The sequence below is a fragment of the Lepisma saccharinum genome, chromosome 9 (genome assembly GCF_977018435.1).
Source record: "Lepisma saccharinum chromosome 9, izLepSacc3.1, whole genome shotgun sequence".
NCBI lineage: Eukaryota > Metazoa > Arthropoda > Insecta > Zygentoma > Lepismatidae > Lepisma > Lepisma saccharinum.
Window position 1 is genome coordinate 53,342,348 of NC_139237.1, and position 20,950 is coordinate 53,363,297.

The following is a 20,950-nucleotide window of genomic DNA, read 5'->3' on the forward strand; positions in this document are numbered from 1 at the left end:
AGTCTACAACTGGCAGGTTCTTGTTCAAAAATGGAAGTTGCTGAACCTTCTGTGGATTCAGTGTTGAGCGGTTTTTGTTGCAGATATATCCTGCTGTGCTGAATTGTCTTTCAGACGAAACTGAAGATGCTGGCACACTTAGACATTTATTTGCCCAGTTTCTCAGAAGTGGATACTTGGTGTTTCCTTCCCAATAACCAAGGGTACTGTTACTATGAGATATCAATGGTTCATTGAAGAAAGAGTCCATTTCAGCTTCCAGAGGAGCTGTGGAACGTGTTTCACTATGGGCACACTCCTCAAGAAGTTGGGTACAAATACCCCAAAGTCCATATTCAGCATTGCACTGACTTGAAATCTGTTCATCACTGTTTCCTCCAGTTTCCGCACATGAGGTAGAGGCTTCAAACTCTTGCTGTAGCAATTCTCTTACTAGAGTCGACTGTGATGCTTCCCTAAAAATCCTGTAAAATGAAATCAAAAAACTTTACTTCTGATGTGTATGAGCATGTACATTGGAAAAATGAACTTTTAGTTGATTTAAATACATACAGTGCGCTTTCTTTAATTTGAACTTGGATAATTCGAACAAAAGCACATTCCCCTTGAAACCCCTATCTAAAACAATGTTAAAAATGACTACTTAATTCGAATTTTAAAGGTTAAATTTAAATAATTTGAAGTCAGCTTTCCAATAATTTAACATAAATCTTTCCAAGAAAGACCAAAGTGGTTGCTACATAAGAAATTCCAACAGATGACTTGTCCCCCTTTTCTACTTGAAAAGGTTGTTTTTATGGTTAACAGATGTGCCGTTGGCAGATAAAGAGAGGGCAGCGGGAATCCCCAGAGCTTTTGTTTGTAGGAATGTGATCTTCACCCTCTCAGAAACAAGTTGAGAGGGGAGCAGATTGCAGGACAGAAGGGGCCATATGTCTGTGTGTTTTAGTGGAGTCAAAACGTGGTGCGTACAGTAGCTTAACATTAGATAAGAAAGTTGAAGTGTGTGCGAAAGAGAAAGCATGTTAGAGGCGGCGACTTCCCCAATATTGACACGTGTATTTTAAAGTGGTTCAAACAATCACGTGATGTGAATATTCCAATAAGTGTACTGTTCCTGGATGGAGATATGGATAAAACATAGCAGGTGTACTGTTTGCATATTAATGCAGTTTTATGTTTAATACAGTGTGTTATTTAATTGGTGTTGTTTTATTATTATATTCTGGTTAATTCGAATTTTGGATAATTCAATTTTTTTTCGTAGCACTTTGGAGTTCGAATTAAAGAGTCCACTGTATTTTGCAATAATCTTACACTGAAAACTGCATTAATACTGCCCACACTAATTTGAATTAGAAATTGAAAGATGTGTTAAATCATATTATTTCTGTTGGGTGGTGTTTTTCAGATTTTATTTTGAGAGAACTAAAGTTATTTTTTTCAACAACCATTACTGCAACTTCATCCCAGGGATGGAAACTAGTCAGTCAAAATTACTGACTTGAACTGACCAAAATACTGAAAAAAACTGCCTAATTACTGACTAGTTTAATTAAAGCCTAGCAATAAATTAGCCCTTTAAAAGAAATGGGCTTTTAAAAAAAAAACTTACATAGCCTCCAGATCCCCATAGCAAGCATTTACACATTTACCTATCATACACTCTGCTGACGTAACAGTGCAGATTAGCATACAACATGTTGTGTCATAAAAAAAAAAAAAACATGATTAACATTTTAAACTAATTTTGTCCACAGATCATTCGATGTTAAGAGTTTTGAAATTAATGCTCAACATTCCCATTGACAAAATATAAAGGATTTAGATATTAACAAAAAAATAAACTTTCATAATGATATATTAGTTTTGTAGGTTAAGTGGCAGAGCAGCCACAGGCTGAACTTCGCCCATGAATAAATAATCTCTATTTCTAGTCATTCATACCACGAGGACTGAAAACTATGACGAAAACTTTTCTTCTTTTCGCTGTTTGTGCGACAAATTACACAAAGAAGTTATAATATTGGAGTTTGGTAAAGTTACTTGAGTCATATGGAGTATTGTAGCATCACACAGCACGAACGCATATTGCACAGGGTTTAGATTCCACTTTTAACTGCACGTTCAGTACCAATTAACCTTTCTGTGCATAAGGTGAATTTAAAACAAACTCAAACAAAGTAATGTTTTTCTGCTGTGCCCCGAAATGCAGGAACGAAAAAAAATCACAAACTGCTGTATTGCATTTGTATTTTGTTATTTAGATTTGATTTATTGCCAGTTTTGGCAAATTACCTTAATGAAGGCATAATTCAGAAATATATATATATTTTAAAAATTCTGAAAAAAAGCAATGTGTATTTTTAGCACAAAAACCAAACTACATTATATGATGTTGACTGTTTTGGTAACTTGAAGCCCAACTTAACTTCCAGTTATCTCCAAGACACAATGTTGGTACTTTGAGACTTAACCTAACTATTCTTGCTATTTGCTGGGTTCTGATTAATAATACATAATGTAACACTTTAGATAGCTAGATAGCAGATACCTTTTTTTTTATTCTTAATACATTTTGAAATTATGCAAATAATAAAAAAAATAACAAATTTGGTAAAAAAAAAAAAGTGGCAGGTACATAACAGAGAAGGTATTGTAAAGTTAATGATTTATTCTTACCTTAATTTGTAGCGAGAATCCAGACTTGTTGCCTTCATGAAGACTTCTTTCGTCCCAGGCTGAAGCTCTTGAAATCAACATTCTAGTGTTGATTTCAAATCTTCTGCTAAGTTCTTCACTCGGCGTTCATATGCAAAACTATTCATTGCCTGCACAACATTGTTCTTCATTGGAATTATGTCTGATATCGATGTGCTATTACTACTACATGATGCAGTTGCTTCACGAAAGATTTCTAAGACCTTTATCAAACTCTCAATGAGGGTCCACTGTGATGATGCTATTTCGACTGGTAGCGACAAAGATGATGTTTCAACTGTTACAGAACATCTTTGCTCAAAGAAACGTCCCAACGTAAGATATGTCGAATCCCATCAAGCAGGTACATCTTGGATCAAACTATGAGCTGGAAGTCCTTCAATTTTCTGGAGTCATTTGGTGACATATGAAAGTGTGTTGCTATCCTCTTTACAATTTTAATAACAGAAGATATTTCAGTTTGATTTAGGCACTGGTTGACAACAAGTTGAAGCAAATGTAGCATACATGGTATCCATATAGGTACTGGATCATTCAACCAGCCTGCAGCACGTTTGATATTGGAAGCACTGTCTGTAATGATTACTCTTACTGACGAGGAAATTCCAATTTATTGAAATCATTCTTTGAGGTTTTCTGCAATGTTCAATCCAGTGTGGCTTGTGCCACTGAAGGGCACCACTTCAAGATTTAAAGTAATTAATTTAAAATTTGCGTCTATAAGTGTGCTGTCACACTCAAAAAATCCTGTCCAGCAATGAATGTACACGTTTCCAGCATTGTATGGACCTTCTGTGATACACGTTCATACATTTTAGGAATCAGTGAGGAAGACAATGCCTTCCGATTCAGAATCTGATACTGTGGTTCTAGAAAGTTGATAAACCTATGAAATCCAACCTTTTCTACGGTTTGCATTGATAACATGTACAGAACAATCATTTCACTTATTTTCTTATCAATTGCTATATATTTTGGGTCATTTCGTAAATATTTTCTCTTCTCGTTTAACAAAGAGTCTATTGTCGGCTGCATAATAAGATTTCAATTGTTCTTTGATGTCCTGATAGCATGTCATGGCTAGGAAGAACAGATGTACTTGGGCCAGGTGTTGGTTCAAAAACATCACACTGCACACTATGTATTTTCTCTTATTTTTCAGCATTACTTTCACCGGAATTGGAGTTTTCACTTTCAGCAAATGCTTCTTCACCATCTTATTCTTTCAGCTTTTTCAGATGTGGAAAACATAGTTTCAAATGATATTGCATGTTAGACGTGGTATATGATTTTGTAGATTTCCCACCTCGAAAAAGTTCGGCAAAACAATGTTGACACAACTTTAGAAACATCAGTTATTTTAATCTTAAAATTTTTCCACACTGTACTCTTCTCTTTTGGCATGTCTCTACGCAGAAAAAAAATAAATAAAAAACACAAAAAACAAACTTCGATAACTACACACATAAGTCGCGGCACGATGTATTCAACACGATGCACACAAACAGAGATAGAGTAAAGAGAGCAGCAGCACCAGAGCGCATGCAGCACAGCTGAGACAGTGTTTCCAACAACTAGACTGTATATTTCGCTATTGTCGCTAGATCGAATATGCAAGTGTGTGCGGAATGGGGAATTTCTTTTAAACTAAGAAACAAATTAACTCTGATAAACTTACTGTTCATTTTTCCACTGTACAAGGCAGTTCCAGATCTTGTCATCTGCTTTCGCGGGGCGGTGTTTGCTCGTGTGCGCAGGCGGGCTTTTTTGCTAACATTTGGGGTCTGTGCTTGGTTTCTTGATGCAGGGGAGGAGAAGGTTGGGTGGGAGCATGCTGCAGGGGAGGAGCGGCAACAGAAGGAACTACACCCGCACGAGAAGGACAAAAAGTAAAAGTGCTGCATCAACTAGCACCGCCACAAATGCAAGCGGAAGAAGAAGGAAGCACACCAGCCGCAGCAAGACAGTTCACGCCTGACGAAGCCACCAGACGAGTGGCGAAATCGATCGCCGGAAAAAACTTTCGCGGAAAAATGAATAGTAAGTGCATCAGAGTTAATTACCTATCTCTGCGTAAACGCCAAATGGATATCTTTAGATGCAATGTAAGAAACGAATGTTCTGGGTGGGTAAAAATTTTCCATGTTGCAGGAAATGTTGAATTTCCCAGCATTGTGAATATCTCAAATTCTAATTATTACTTTCCCCTCAAGTGACTGTTTTGGCTATTCTGGAAAAAAAACCTGCTATTTTCAAGAAATGTTACTTCTGTAAGTCAGTATTGGGATGAGAATCCTCCCCCCCCCCCTGATCCCGGAACAGACTTTTTCTAGTTCCTGCACACCCCCAGAAATGTGCTTTAAAAATGTGAAATGCAATGCAAAAATAGGCTATTCTAACTCTGAGAATTTTAATATAATTCGAGATCAGTAACAGCACACAAAAAAATATTAATGTCGAGGTGGGAGACATTCCCACGGGAGCAGACAAATTTAATATATCTCTAAATGCTACGTTTAAAATGCATCTTCAATATGAAAGTTCACGAATTATTCAATTTTTCTTCTCTGTAGGACAGCTGCCGACTGAGGAGAGTTGTGTGTGTGTGGGGGGGGGGGGAGGATCTGCCTCTGTCTGGCACCATCAGTCACTGTCAGTTTTTTTATTAGTGTTTTTTTTTTCCAAAAGAAAATGCAAAATTATTTACTACATTTGAATCTTGAACACCTTTCCCTGTGGAGTGAAATCCAACCAAAAAGAGCACAACAGTTGCAGGTGACATTGTTGCGGTAATAGGAAAGATATAAACAGAATAATTGGAATGTTCTCTTTCATGATGATTAGGGATGTGCCGAAGCCGATTACAGATGTATAAAAATCGGCAGAAATTGAAACATCGGCATCGGTATCGGCAAAAATTCGATATTTAAACCGGTACAGATTATACTAGAGTTTTACCTTCTAATAAGTTTTATATTTTAATTTTGTAAGATTTATTGAAAATTAGGTTATGATTCATCATTATTGTTGAGTTTTTGTAATAAAATTATTGCAAACTCTCATTCAGAGGATCAACCTAACTCAAAATCGGAAATAAAACAGTACATTGCTGAACCAGGATCTGCTGTTGTATTGGAAATTCAAAAGTGAGTATTCAAACCTGAAGCAAGTGCTGAGAAAATACTTGGGCATCCTTGAGCATCAGTATTCAGTGATTGAGTGTTCAGTGTTGCTGAACAGATTTGCGATAAGAGAAGAAGTAGGTTACTTCCTGAACTGCTTCCAAAACTCGTGTTTCTGAAGTTGAATCTGACAGCAGTAAATTTCCAACATTAAGAACAGGAATCCATTTTGCATTTCAAAGAACTGCTTGTCTACTAATGTAAAATCTCTTGAGAATCCATGTTCTTTTTAAAGGTTCACATAACCACCTTTTGTAGTCGCATCTCTTGAGAATATATATGTATATACATATGATATGCAATACAAATGTACACAGCAAATTTATTTTTGTCATGCTGAAAATAACATCCCATTTCTGTTTAATAATCTTATTATCGGAATCGGTTAAATATCGGTATCGGTTCCAAAAATTATCGGTGAGTACATCGGCATCGGTAAATTTTCAGCTTCGTCACATCCCTAATGATGATACAAACACTTGACATCGAATAAAGGAAAGGACTATGTTGAAGAACGACGCACAATTTGGCAATGCATGGCCAACAGTTGGCTGGCATCATCCATGCTCCCTCCCTTCTGCTCGCTTCTCCATCTAGAAAGCAGTATATCTGATAGCACACCAAAACCAACACAAGCCCCACCCCTCTGTGTTCTGACGTCACGGCAAGTCTATTCGTTGTGAAGATTTCTTAGCATTAACACACGGAACTTTTTGTGATGTAACAAGTCGAAGGGAACAAGCAGCAGTGAAGTTGCGGGTGCGAAAAATGAGCCCCCTCGGTCAGGCTGTGCATAGCATGTATTTCTTATCAACCTGCTCGAGGATGTACGCAAGGTAGGGTAGCAAAGACTTCATAATGTTTCAATGAGAAAGCACGAATGCGAGTTTTGGAAATGGTTTACTGACTGCAGTTGCTTATGGTCAGCTTCATTCTGCACACTGTTCCTCTAAAAAAATATATAGCAGTTAAATTGACAACATGAACGTGAGATTTGGAACCGGTTTGCCGGCTCCAGTTTTTACGATCATCTTCATTATGAACATTACTCCGTTAAAGAAAGTTACGTTGACAGATTGCTGCAGTCAGTTTTCAGAGGAAAATAACAGTTGGGCTGAAAAGTTCGTAGGCTGACTCATAGATGGCGTTACTAGAAGTAAATCCATGTGATTTTTACTTAGTACTAACCTTCAAAAGAAACGTGTATAAATTTCACAGCTGCCGGATAATTAGTTCGTGATATATAGCATTGTGAGTGAAGAAGCTTTTGTTATTGTGAAAAAATGGATAAAAAAGAATTTCGTGTGTTAATAAAGCATTGCTTTTTGGCGAAAAAAAATACTGTTGAAGCCAAGGCTTGGCTTGATAAACATTGTTCGGACTCTGCACCAGGAAAATCAACCGTTGAGAAGTGGTTTGCTAAATTTAAACGAGGCGAAATGAGCATCGAAGACGATGCACGCAGTGGATGCCCCAAAGAGGCTGTTACCGACGAAAACATAAAAAAAATCCACAAAATAATTTTAAATGATCGTAAAGTGAAGTTGATCGAGATAGCTGAGACTAAAAATATCAAAGGAACGTGTTGGACATATTGTGCATGAATATTTGAACATGCGAAAGCTGTGTGCAAAATGGGTGCCGCACGTGCTCACAATCGATCAAAAGCAACAATGAAAACGATGGCAAAATTATATGAATTAGACTACGAATTGCTTCCCCATCCACCATATTCTCCAGATCTGGCCCCCAGTGACTTTTTCCTGTTTGCAGACCTTAAAAGAATGCTCGCTGGAAAGAAATTTAGCACTGATGAAGAGGTAATCGCCGAAACTGAGGCCTATTTTGAGGCTAAAGAGAAATCGTACTATAAAAATGGCATCGAAAAATTGTATGACCGCTATAATCGTATCGTCCTCGAAGGCAACTATATTGAATAATAAAATCGAATTTTGTCAAAAAAATATATTTTTTACTATGTTAGCCTACTAACTTTTCAGCCCAACTGTTATGAGGAGATAATTAAAGAATTGTGTCAACTTTTGTAACATCAAAAAATAACATCTTTAAAAATATCGGTAAATAAACCAATATGATGATATACCTATATCGGCTGATACCGACAGAGTACAGATTAATCGGTCCCATCCCTAATACAAAGAAACAAGAATTGCCCCTCCCCAGCCTTCCGATGCAAGCAACAAAATTAGAATTTCAAGTCAAGAGTCTCCTCACGTGTTAACAGTAGATAAGAAAACCTCCATGGGAAAGAGTGGCACACGTTATATTCGTGGAAATCTTGAACTCCAAAGAGCAGCATTCTTTCGAACAAGCAGTTGTTAAAATTTTTCTTTTCTTGTGGGAGTAAACTTGTTGAACGTATAATTCGACAAAATTGTTTAACTGAAATACCGTATTTACTCATATATAATGCACTTTTTTTTTTTCAAAATTTTTGTCCCCAAAAACTGTGGTGCGTATTATGCACGGAATAATTCGGACAGCCAACATGAAACTGACCAGGGTCATTCCATGATTTTTCATGTTTACAGAACCCTATCATGTTATATATCATTGTAATGCTTAAATTCTGCAGTTTCTGAATATGGCAAGAGTATTCCATTCAAGATGGTGACACTAATGTGACATGCGGTTGAAATAAGCTCATCACAAAATGAAGGGATGTTGTGATTTTTATCATACTTTGGATGAAAGAAAAGATAAGGAAAAAGAAAATAATAATTAAAATGTATTACTGGGCAAATAATATGACATATGGAGAGTTTAAAGGCCTTAATGAGAGAAATTGTGTGGTGCTAACTGCTAGTTTGAGGGTCCTGAATGTGCCTCTTATAAATGTTACATTAGTCATAGAACTGTTGAATAGTCTTGAAGTTTTATTTACAAAAAGTAGAGGAAATGAGCAAAACCTTGTATAAAAGTTTAAAGGGCATTTCCCATGATTTTTCGCTTTGCAATGTAATGTTCTGTGACACCAGGAAAAGCAGTCATTTTGGTGGAATTCGAGCATGCGCCTCCCGACACATGGGATGCGTATCAGCAGTATTTGTTGGGTGAGAAATAATAGAAAATAACTTCCTGAGGACTGCAAATCCATAACGTAATTTTGATCTTGCATTCTTCTATTACAGAATAAATGAGGTGGTTAAAGAGTGAAAGCTTTGGGATGCTAAACAGAGTGGAGGGAGAGGGGGGGGGGATGTGGATTGGGTTGGTGACATTGTTTCAACAAGAGGATATTCTCCTCTTGGTCCACATAGCAACAGGTGACTCACTGAATAGGTATGATGTAATTCACTTTTGATCGGCATAGCAACAGCTTTACGACCTACAACTAAGAAAGCCATTTCTTGAACCTGCATTATACTGCACATTGTATATGAGATATAATTTTTTGACACTTTTCCCCATCAAAAACCAGTGTGTGCATTATACACACACAAGTAAATATGGTATAATAGTACACAATCTTAGGGGAATTGGCAGGGACTGCCAAAGAAAACGTACTAACGAGAAAAACATACCATCACGAAACATATAACTGCAATTTCACTGTACACAAAATCACAATTTTGACATGTCACATTTATTTTTCTTCCTAATCTCTTAGCACAAAAGAGTTTGGGAACCGCTGCTAAAAAGGAATGAAAATTAAATTCAATAACATTTTAAATATATAAGATGGACGTTTTACACATTGCCTCTGCTTTAAGAATGCGAACAACTGCATCTACATACCTTTTGAACACTAATACTGGTAGAATTCTGCAAGTACGGCGAAACGTCCTTCAAACTGACAACAGGAGTCTTTGACCTTTCTTTCCTTGTTTCCACAACTACTGGGGTGATCTGTTTCTCTTTCGCTGGGTGGTAAATAGGTGAAATGGAGCCTCTCACTGAATCCGTGAGAACTACTCTTGGCGACGACTGCTTCTCTTTCATCAACTCCAGAGAAGACAACGATCTCTTCTGAGCTTCCGTTAATTCCTCAACAACAACACTACATGGCTGCAATGACAATTCTATTCTCCTGCTGCCTGACATATTCACTGCTGGTGAAGACACAAAGCCATCTATTCTTCGTAACTGCACTTGTGCATCTGTAAAATGATGATGAATTTATAGTTCATAATGAAGTGACCAGAACGCTCCATTTAAAACATTGCTTTGCTACAGCTACCCAGTATCTAGCTACTTTTGCATAAAATTAAACAACTAAATGAATATTCAAAAGAAGTTCTCAAGAGTTTCATTATTTATTATCATGATATCAGTTATTCATTTTTTTATAGCAGTGTTGCCATATGCAACGTGTTTTTATTAGTTTTTGAGAATGACAAGGTGTCTATATAAAAGTGGCCTATCAACTCAAAAATTCTTATGTGAAAATTACAATTAAGATGTTACCCACATTCATGTTTGTACATGTACATAAAAATAATGAACCCCTAAGTGTGGATATATGCCATACACAACGTGCTGTTGCATTGCAGAAGGTGTACGCTTTGTGTTTGCTTTGACTAGATTCGACTGCGGGTGGTGTATATGTATGGCCACACACTGAGAACATAACAATCATATTATGTGGGATTATGCTAGCTGCAATAAAAACAGTAGCAATAGACACATTGTATCTAAAGATATCTGTTTGGCGGTTACGCGGAGATAGGTAATTAGACCTGCAAACTGAATTCTATCATATCATCTCCCTTGGCTTCAGCAATGGGTACAGTCGACAGGAACTCCTCCACCTCCTCGACACTACCAAAAGAAGAAAAATGAACCAGCCATGCCCCCAGAAAGAAAAGACGAAAGAAAAATGGATCGCCCTCTCGACATCCTGGCCTAACCAAGGAAATTCAAAAAGTTCTAACCAGGTACAATTTCAAGATAGCAGAGCAACCCTCTCCTTCCATAGCCTCCCACCTAACCCATTTCAAACGATATTACACCGACCCCAATGCAAGAATTTGCATCTACATGATCCCCTGCACATGCGGAGGTAAGTACATAGGTATTACAAAGTGCCGGCTCGATGATAGGCTCAAGGAGCATGATGCTGACCAGCGACATGGTCACTGTCACCTCATAGACGAAAACCATAACATAGACTCGGCCAAAACAGTCATGCAAGCAAAAATCCACATTGGAAAGCTTTTCAAAGGAAACTTATGCAATAGTGACCATGCCCGCCGACCTCAACACTAACCCCAGGGCCCTCAATAAAACCTGGCTTCCTACTTTCAGGAATATGTGCACCCACCCAACCTGCTCTTCCCCCACGACAAGAAACCAAGCCCGGACCTCAAGCGTTCGCAAAAAAGCCTGCCTGCACTTTCAAACAACTGCCGTTCCACGAACGCAGATGACAAGAGCGGGAACCGCCACTTACACCGCAGTAAACGAATGAAGCGCTACGCCCACACGGGAACAGCAGAAAGTGAAAGGACTGAGTCAACTAGCGCTGGCACGAGCACAAGTGGAAGAAGAAGGAACCACGCTGCCCGCAGCAAGACAGTACTCGCCTGACGAAGCCACCAGACAGGTGGCGAAATCGATCGCGAAATAAATTTACGCGGAAAAATGAAAAGTAAGTTTATCAGAGTTAAGTAACAATAGAGTAAAAAGATGAAAAAGAAGAAGAAAGAGAATATAAGTTTAGACACAAGAAAAGTTGTCTGCTCGTATACAGATTTTGCATAATAGAAAACCAAATTTTGGATTAAAAACGAAGTTTGTGAGATTTGAGCATTGAAATCCAATTGTTTTTTTGAAGTTTTATGTCCACTTTATGTGCATGTAGGCTAATCAGGACTGGACCTATGGTTTATAGTGGAATCCCAACCACTGTGCAATGTGCCTCAATTGTACTTATTACATGAATTAAACATATCCTGTCAAATTCATTTATGTAGTTTTTAGTTTTTAGAGTATTAAGTTTATTCCTGTAAAGGAGTCCATTTTTGCTTCTCAAATATTTACAGCAGAATTTATTAGTTTCCCACGATTGCATAACTGACAGGATAATTCAGACTTCGGAAAACGTTACGATGGAAAATTAACTCTAAATTTCGCATTTAAGAGTTTATTTCGCATTTTGCATTCTTTTCCCACCATTTTGTAACAAAACACGGCTGTAAAATGCATCTCACACCTTTCAAAAACATGAAAAATGAACGTTACAGTATGTCATCTCACATTTCAGGTTTTCATCAAAAACAAAATATGCATGCCCTTATGTTTATCAATTGTTATGCAAATATTTAAGAGTGAAGAACCTTTACTGAAATATGTTATAAAGAATTCATTACCTTTCAGGAATACGCTTCCTCCACGCATGTCTATATTCCTTACGGAATGTGACCTTCTAGTAAATGTCTCCTCTTCCTGAAAAGAAACAAAAATAATATCCTGAACAGAAAAATACAGCACATTACACACACACAAAGAAAAAACTACAAAAAACTTTTCATATTTTTCAATTGTCAAGAGATCAAAAATTGTATCTTTCTTTTATTCCTTTTCTTTGTTAATTTCTTCATGTTAATCACAAATATGAATATGAAGAGTGATAAAGAAATAAATGATGAAACACAATAGAAAGTATGTGTCTAACCTAGGACTCAAACTTAGGAACCCTGACTTTGAATCTAACCACTGTGCCATGAAGGTTGGCAATGTGCCACAAGAAATTGTTTAATTTGGTCAGTGATATAAAATACTATTCAGAACAAAAAAAACAGAGTAACTCAACTTTGTATTTTCTCTGTTTGTTCGCTTTTGTTTGTTTGTTTGTTCACTTTTTTGTGTGTGCGTGTGTATTTTTGAAGTTCTTAGCTCTTAAAATACTGAACATGCATATACAATGCATCATCATATTGAATATAACTTGCACCATTGCTGAAAAAGACAGGAAGTCATTATGTGACCGAATCAGAAAAGGGGATATTTTAATGAAACTTTTAACAACAGCTATTATACTGGTTGTTTCATAAATATGTGAGGGGTTACAAAAATTTACTGCAAGTAAACTATTGAACTTAAATTAATGAAACCAGTCCATAACGAACGAGGAAAATAAACAATTATTTTGTACAACTACAATGTGTGCAGCATGGGTAACGCTGCACACACAGACACGATGGTCTACTTCTTGCCACACACATCGACTTGGGCCTATTGATAGTGTCTATCGCTGCGATGGTACTCTCCCTTAGGGCTACAATATCACGCGGCATCGGCGAGACAAATACCATGTCTTTGATGAAACCCCACAAAAAGAAGTCACACAGTGTAAGGTCTGGTGATCTTGGGGACCAAAACATTGTGAGTGATGTGGGAGATTTGAATGTCGCCTAGCAGCAGGGATATGAACTCTCAGCTTAACGAAACATGCACGCACAAACTGTTTGCGTTCCTATCATATTGATGTATGCCGTGTTACCCGTGGTGCATATATTGAACATTTGTAGCTGTCAAAGAAACTGTTCGTGTTCTTCGATCGTTCTGGACTGGTTTCATTAACGTAAGTTCAATAGTTTACTTGCAATAAATATTTGTAACCCCTCACATATTTATGCAACACCCGGTACTTCAGATTCACATCCAGAGTAATGTTTTCAACATAACAGAAACAGTTCATCAGTTATCATTCTAGAACAATGTCGTGTCAGCTGAAAATAGTATCCAAAGTGGAAGTTCATGCAGTGAGTTGCTTATTGTTGGCAAAATGTGTTGCCAACTGCGTGTCATGCACACTTATAATGCAAATTTGTACCAGTTGACTGAAAAATGGTACACATTGTTTGAGAATTGGCATAAAGATAGAAAAATATTGTCATTTCTGGAAGAGAAGAATGTCAACTTTGATGATAAGTTACAGCATTGAACAACATGAACTGGAGGTCACAAAGTGGGCGTACTTCCCCTCCCCCCCATGAATTTTTAACACTACGATGGTTATAGTTGAATGCTTGATATGAACACATACTTGATTGTTTTAAGTGTCTGGAACATCGGTATGGAGACAGTCTTTTTCGTAGCACGGCCGAACTCTGCACCATATTTTGGCACACTTCGCGATGCAAGTGTGAATAAGACCTTTTTCCCGGCAGTAACGTTCTCCTCAATACATTCTGAAGAGCCTCCAAGAAATCCCAGAGGTGGTTAATCAATGACACAGGTATGTGTTCATATCAAGTAAAACAACTATTACCATCCTAGTGTCAAAAATTAAAGTGGTACACCAACTTTGTGACCACCCTGTATAAACTAATTACTGCAAACAGGTGAGTAACAGTGGAGAAGATTGTGGACGAATTGAGAATTTTGCATGTAAGTGCACTGGTATACTTTTCTTCATATATATATATATATATATATATATATATATATATATATATATATATATATATATATATATATATATATATATATATATATATTTATTTCCACCTGGTAAGTTTTCATTAGCTTTTTGTAAACATCAGATAGTACTTTCTCATGATGATACATTGAGCACAATATTTGTGCATTTATCATAATCAAATGTTGAAAAAATTTACTTTACTGTATATGCATTCTAAATCCATGTAATCACTATCAAAACCAAATCAGCAGTTTAACATTTACAAAGTCAGTTTATTTTTCTATTCACTTAGCTGTGAAAGCCTTGATTGGACTGGACCTACAGTTGGAAGTGAGATCTGAAGATTGTGCAATGTACCTCCACAAGCTAAACTGGAACCCATTAATTACAAGGTGACAATGTACCACTACACCACCGGGGAGGTTCTCTGTCACTTACAAAAATGTTAGGTCAATAATCCTTCTCTTTGGGCAAATTCCATCGACTTTTCCAGGTACAGTGCAACCCTGATTTACATATTCCCACATATATCCAATCCTCATGTGGCCAATAGACCAAATGTTACAACATTTTCCCACATTTACATTAAGTTTTTCGACTTACTTGCCTGAAAATCATAAAATCAAGGTCCGTATGTATTTACAAATAAATTTCCATATCCTTCTGTAATTTCGAATTTTATACCCATTCGGTAATGTTTAAAATTAACATAATTCTTTTCAGAGCATATTTTGGGAGCCGAAATAAGAAAGCCATGGCTCCAGTTGAAAGCAGCAGAATAATTTTTAGTATTTCTTTTTTCTTAAAAACCAATTCTTATATCAAAATAGGATTTACAGATATATACAAAAAAATCCACATTCATTGCAAGGAGCCAGTGTACTTATAATTAGAGGCACATATTTTTTTGTAAATGAAAAAGCAAAATTTCAGTACAAAAACAATAAATTTCGGGTTCAAAAGTGGTAAATAAAATAAAATGTTGGTGTTACAGCAGTGAAAAATCAGATCAAAAGTGGTATATAAAATGAGATTTTGGTTTTAAAATTGTGAACGTAATCCTAAATTTGATTTCAAAATTGCACTTACTACACAAAATAAACATCCCTTCTAATAACACATTTAAGTAGTTACCAAAGCATTAAGTTTATTCCTCTGTAAAGGGGTCCAATTTTGCTTCTCAAATATTTACAGCAGAGTTAATCATTTTTCCGTGAACTGCATAAATCACAGGCTAATTCAAACTTCGGTAAGTGTTGCGTTGGTAAATAAACTCTAAATTTCGTGTTTAAGAGTCTATTTCACATTTTGCAGTTCATTTTGCATCATTTCCTGACAAAACAGGGTAAGAAAATGCACCTCACACCTTTCAGAAACATGAAAAATGAATTTTACAGCATGTTATTTCACATTTTGTATTTTCATCAAAAACAAAATATGCATGCCTCTACTTATAATCTCCTAACTCTTCCAGGTTTTTCCATTAGTGAGAATCATGCAAGTGATCAACAATTTATTATTATCACCAAAGAGTAATATAGAAAACTGAAGTTGTATACAATACCTCACTGAGCTCCTCTTCATGGGTAGTCAGGGGACTCTCAGTCCTTTCCTCTGGTGTATTCTCCAAGTGTTCATTTATGACACTCAAATCAAAGGGTCTGGTTACTACATCATAGGATGAAAGAAGACAATTCATAAATAATGGATAGATAAAATTTTAATTGATGCAAATACTGCTATAAAATTAATCAACCCCTCCAATACTAAATTACACTAATTCTGTGAAGAATGTACTTCCATTTATGATATTCCATGCCACTGTTGGCTAATACAGCCACGGTGTAGTCTGTAGGGCAGCCATGAGGATCCCAGGGTGAAATTTTTCCAGCCTTGTTCCCATATAAAGTGGCTCTAGGGTCACCCAGGATCAAATCCAACGGGTATATGGGGGGTAAAGGTGGCCAGAGCATGGTGTTGATCACATCAATTCCAAAATTGCTGAGATCAAGAATGTGTGGGGTCCTACCCCCACATCACCTAAATGTGCCTTCATAGTAGGGTGCTACATGCAAGGAGAAGTTTTACGCTAATAGTGACAATGAGGGTATGATTACATGAATTGACTGATTTTTCTTATTAGTTTGGTTATTTAGTCAAAGCTGGAACTCAAAACTCTGGAACTTTGATAACAGTTTCGAAAGTCGACCACTTAAGAACTTTGGTTGGTGACAGGGCGAGTTTTTGCAAATATTCCTCTCCTTTCAAACAGCTACGATATTCCAAAAACTAGAGCATTCCCGTGAATCTTCAAGTCGTTTGCATTCACAGTTGTCTATCAATAGTTTAATAAACTTATGTAACCATGAAACTATTGAAATTTTCTGGACAACAGTGAAAGCAAACCACATGAAAATTCACGTGAATTCTGTTGAAGGAATTCTTAGCAGATATAATTTTTCAAATTTTGGAATATCACACCAGTTTTTCGAAAGGAGTGGAAAATTCGTAAAAAAAAACTACCCTGGCATCTGTCAAATGTCCAGTAGAGCCTTAACGTGCTTGGCTGAGCCAGCTGTGAACATTTCCTTTATTAATACTACATGTAACCAGTGACTTTAATGTTTGTTTTAGCAAATTAAATCCATACTTAGAAATTTAGGTGCTCATTTTCTGAACTGACATTTTGATAATTTATTCCTACATAAACTCGAACATAATTGTACTTCAAAGATATTCAGAACAGTTTCAAAGTACAATCTATCAGAATTGTATTTTGTTCCATATTTTCACATTGTTATGTTTGTTGTCCTCAAATTAACTTCGAGGACCACTGCCTTCATTAATGCAGGTAGTGACAACTATGATGAACCTACCTTGGTGATGCCAGGGATCTTTTGAAATTAATCAGACATAAACAAAAAATGGCAACAGAACTTTTCCTACAAAATACCTTCAATATGTTTATTGTACTGTACCATGTACCAGAACTGTGTTTAAAAATGTTCATACACTGGCATATGAGACGATCATCATGAAATACTGTATTTAAACATGTATAATGTGTGAGCGTGTAAATGTTCACCATGGTTTTTTGATGGGGAAAAGCAACAAACAATTACATCTAATTTACAGGGCTATTGTAAATGATCTTCCCGATTTCAAAGTTTAATAACTCACGTTTATTTATTCACAATGACATGCAACTTATGTTAAATGAAAGAAAAACTCAAAAAGTTTTAGTGTCTGGCAATACTGATGTTTAGTTACACATTCCGCCACTAGGGCGACACTAAATCAAGATGGCTGGAAACTAAGACAGGAGAGCATTTCGTGTCCTGGAATTGCATGTACAACAGTCAGTTATTTGTCTCCGCAACGAAGTTCTAGGACGAAGTTCGGGTTAGATCCACCAAGCGTGCACTCAATTCGGAAGTGGTACAGACAATATAAAGAAAGTGGGTGTATCTGCAAGAGGAAATCAACAGGCCGGCCAGGTGTTAGTGATGAACCAGTTGAGCGTGTGCATGCAACTTTCGTCAGAAGCCCCCAAAAATCAACGGTTCGTGCAAGCAGAGAATTGAACTTGTAGCAGACAACAGTGTGGAAGATTCTGCAAAAACGTTTGAAATTTAAACCTTACCGATTGAAATTGTTGCAGGAGCTTAAACCTACAGACAAGGATAAGAGACTTGAATTCTGCGTTGCTATGCAAAACCTTATGGAAAGAGATGGTTTCATTGAGTTGGTTGTCTTCAGTCATGAAGCTACCTTCCAACTTTCGGGAAAATAAACATACAAAATGTGAGGATCTGGGCTATAGAAAATCCTCATGTTTACGAAGAACACGTTTGTGATTCCCCCAAGGTGAACGTGTTTTGTGCGGTTACCTGTAACAAGGCGTATGGCTCTATGTTCATCGAGGATGACACTGTAAACGGACTTTCCTACCTTCACATGTTCCAGAAATGGCTTTTCCCGCAGCTGGAAGAGGACATTTCCAGCAGGATGGGGCACCCCCACATTGGCACCAGGATGTCAGGAGGGAAATCAACAGAAGGTTACCAAATCAATGGATAGGACGAGCTAGTCGTGAGGATCAGGTTCTGCTTCCTTGCGCTCAAGAAGTTATTTTCTATTAATTTGTCACCTGACAAATACCACTGACATGCATCCCACGTGGCGGGAGGTGCATACTTGAATTTTGCTAGAATGGAGCAGTCGCAAAACGTTCTGTTACAAAGTAAAAAATCATGGGAAATGGCCATTTCATTTTCATAGTGTTTTTTTTTAAAAAAATTATTACTAAAGAAATCCAACTTGGTAATTTGCATTTGCACCTGTTGATATATATGTGTTATATGCAGTGATATAGTGAAAACATGCATGGCTTTAATGTTGACTGCCTGAATTATACCATTCATAATACGCCACCACAGTTTTTGGGGGCAAAACTTTTGGAAAAAGTGTGCATTATACATGAGTAAATTCAGTATACTTTCGATGCATAATATTGAGGAAGATTAATGAAAACTGAGATTTTGCACATGGATTTGCTACCTGTATAAATACAATAATTCAAACCAATAATTTCTGATACCAATGTCACAGTACTGATACAATGATATCGATACAGGCCTGATAGTTACTATAACTATATTCGTACTCACCTACAGGCCTTTGCAACGCTCTTGCCTGCTGAAGCTCCACCATTTCTTCTGCATTCATTCGTTTCAAAGTAATGGTAGGCTTTTTAATGGTATGGCCACTAACCATAGGACTCACCACTTGTTTTGGTGGTGTACTCTGGGGGCTGCTCCCGAATGGACCAACCTCACTCCTGCTTAGAATACCTGAAAGAGCATTAAAGAGTTAAAGTCATTATTTATGAAGTTTTCCTTGCTGAAATTGTTTTCAACCAAATGTTGACATGAAATAGAATCAATTGCTGCCTCTATAATTTTCACTAGCAATGATCTAAATTTGCTAAAAAACAAAGATGGGACAGATTATTTGATAGTCTGAATGAGCCAACAATAATGCTCCAGATTAAATCCAGTAGATACTTTCCGATCAGTGGCATATCCTGAAAATTAGACCTAGTTTGCACAAACATTTCTTATTTATTGTTTCTCTTTACACAAATAAAGTGAGAGTTCAAGGTGAGAGGGGAGTCTGAAGTCCGAGATATTCTCAATAAGCGATTTCCAGGGTGATAGATAGGTCGAGATAGACCAATTGGCCACCTTGTTCAACTGCTCTGACCTCCTTGATTTTTACTTCTGAGATTTTATTCATCCACTTGGAAATTGGTTTATCGAGGATATCCCGGACTTCGGTGAGTTAGCGAGATGGTATGCCATCCTGTTGGAAGTAGATGCGGCCTTTACACACAGCAGACTCGCTCTTGACCTGTGAAAGCAGCCATTTTTAATGGAACTGCCACTGGCGCTTGCAGTGGAGGAATTTGGTACGATTCCACAATGCTAGTGGAAGTTGATGTATTTTCTTACAACCAGTTCTGTAACGTTTCTGAATAATTTTTTATGCACTTATAAAGTTGTAAACTCCTTTTTGGACCACCCCGTATTATAGTTAAATCTTGAAACCATATTTTGTGAGAGAAGTTGGTTTAAGGCTGATAAACATGATAATATGCAGAATACAGCAATGTTTCCGATACTGCATCTCCAGCATGGTAGTGGAGATGCCCTACTCACTGGATCACACTGGATCCCAAGTCACTGTACTTGTGAACCAATACCGGTCACCTCATTGAATTCATTTCTGGAAAACAGAATATTAACAATTCCAATTACCTGAGTGTGAATCATGTAGCGCAGAAACAGAGGACAGTCTCTTCATCCTATCCAGCAATGTCCATGCTTTATCAATATTTTCCGACATGCCCATCATATGTTCCAAAACCTTTCTTAGGAAACTTTCCATTTCTTGTCTCATTTCCTGCGAAAATATTCAGAAAAAAACAAATTATTCACATAGTACATGTAGTATGTATATATCAGCATAACACATTTACTTGCATAATCCTCTTGAAACAAGAACACACAGCTACACTTGAAACATCAGGTTTGAAAGATACATTATTATTGCATGGAGAAGTTTCAAGTTTCCATTATTGTACTTATCGTTGCAACCAATTAATTTTGTGCCTCCCATTAATTTAGGTTATGCAAAACTAGTTAAAGGGTCAAAAGTACAGACTTAAATTACCAATTTAATCAGAGCCTACTGACAATTTAGCTTTTTAAAGAAAAAATTGAGATTCTTGGCAGATAAAATGAAACACAGACCATTGGTAAAACTCTCTAACCCAAATGGAATGAAGCACAATGCACAAGTTCATAGAGTCCAGCGCCCCACATCCCACAGCACTGCCAGATTGGTATTAATTAAAACTTCCGCCACACAAATCTAAACAATACAGTAACTTGATACTTTTGATTGATTGATTGAATTAGTGTTTTAAGTCTACTTTATGCACAGTAAGGCTAATCGGGACTGGACCTACAGTTTAAAGTGTGATCCGAACCACTATGAGCCTCCACCAGGTATCGAACCCGGGAATACAAGGCGACAAAGCAACCACTGTGCCATTGAGGAGGCCAGTAACTTGATATTATAACCACCCCAGACA

General features: G+C 37.0%; 1 protein-coding gene across 7 annotated transcripts in view; it reads right to left on the reverse strand.

The window, feature by feature from the left end:
* Window positions 1–20,950, reverse strand: part of LOC145992053 (uncharacterized) — a 133,185-nt gene that overhangs the window by 81,539 nt on the left and 30,696 nt on the right. For all 7 annotated transcript variants that reach the window (XR_014442125.1, XM_083128209.1, XM_083128211.1 and 4 more), the window contains exons 4-8: window positions 20,112–20,256; window positions 18,963–19,145; window positions 15,857–15,960; window positions 12,236–12,311; window positions 9,663–10,024 (exon numbers count right to left, since the gene is read on the reverse strand). Coding sequence is in view for 6 of the 7 variants with exons in the window: in XM_083128209.1 (XP_082984335.1) it covers window positions 9,663–10,024; window positions 12,236–12,311; window positions 15,857–15,960; window positions 18,963–19,145; window positions 20,112–20,256 (870 nt within the window). In the remaining variant the exon portion in view is untranslated. The remainder of the gene's footprint in view (window positions 1–9,662; window positions 10,025–12,235; window positions 12,312–15,856; window positions 15,961–18,962; window positions 19,146–20,111; window positions 20,257–20,950) is intronic.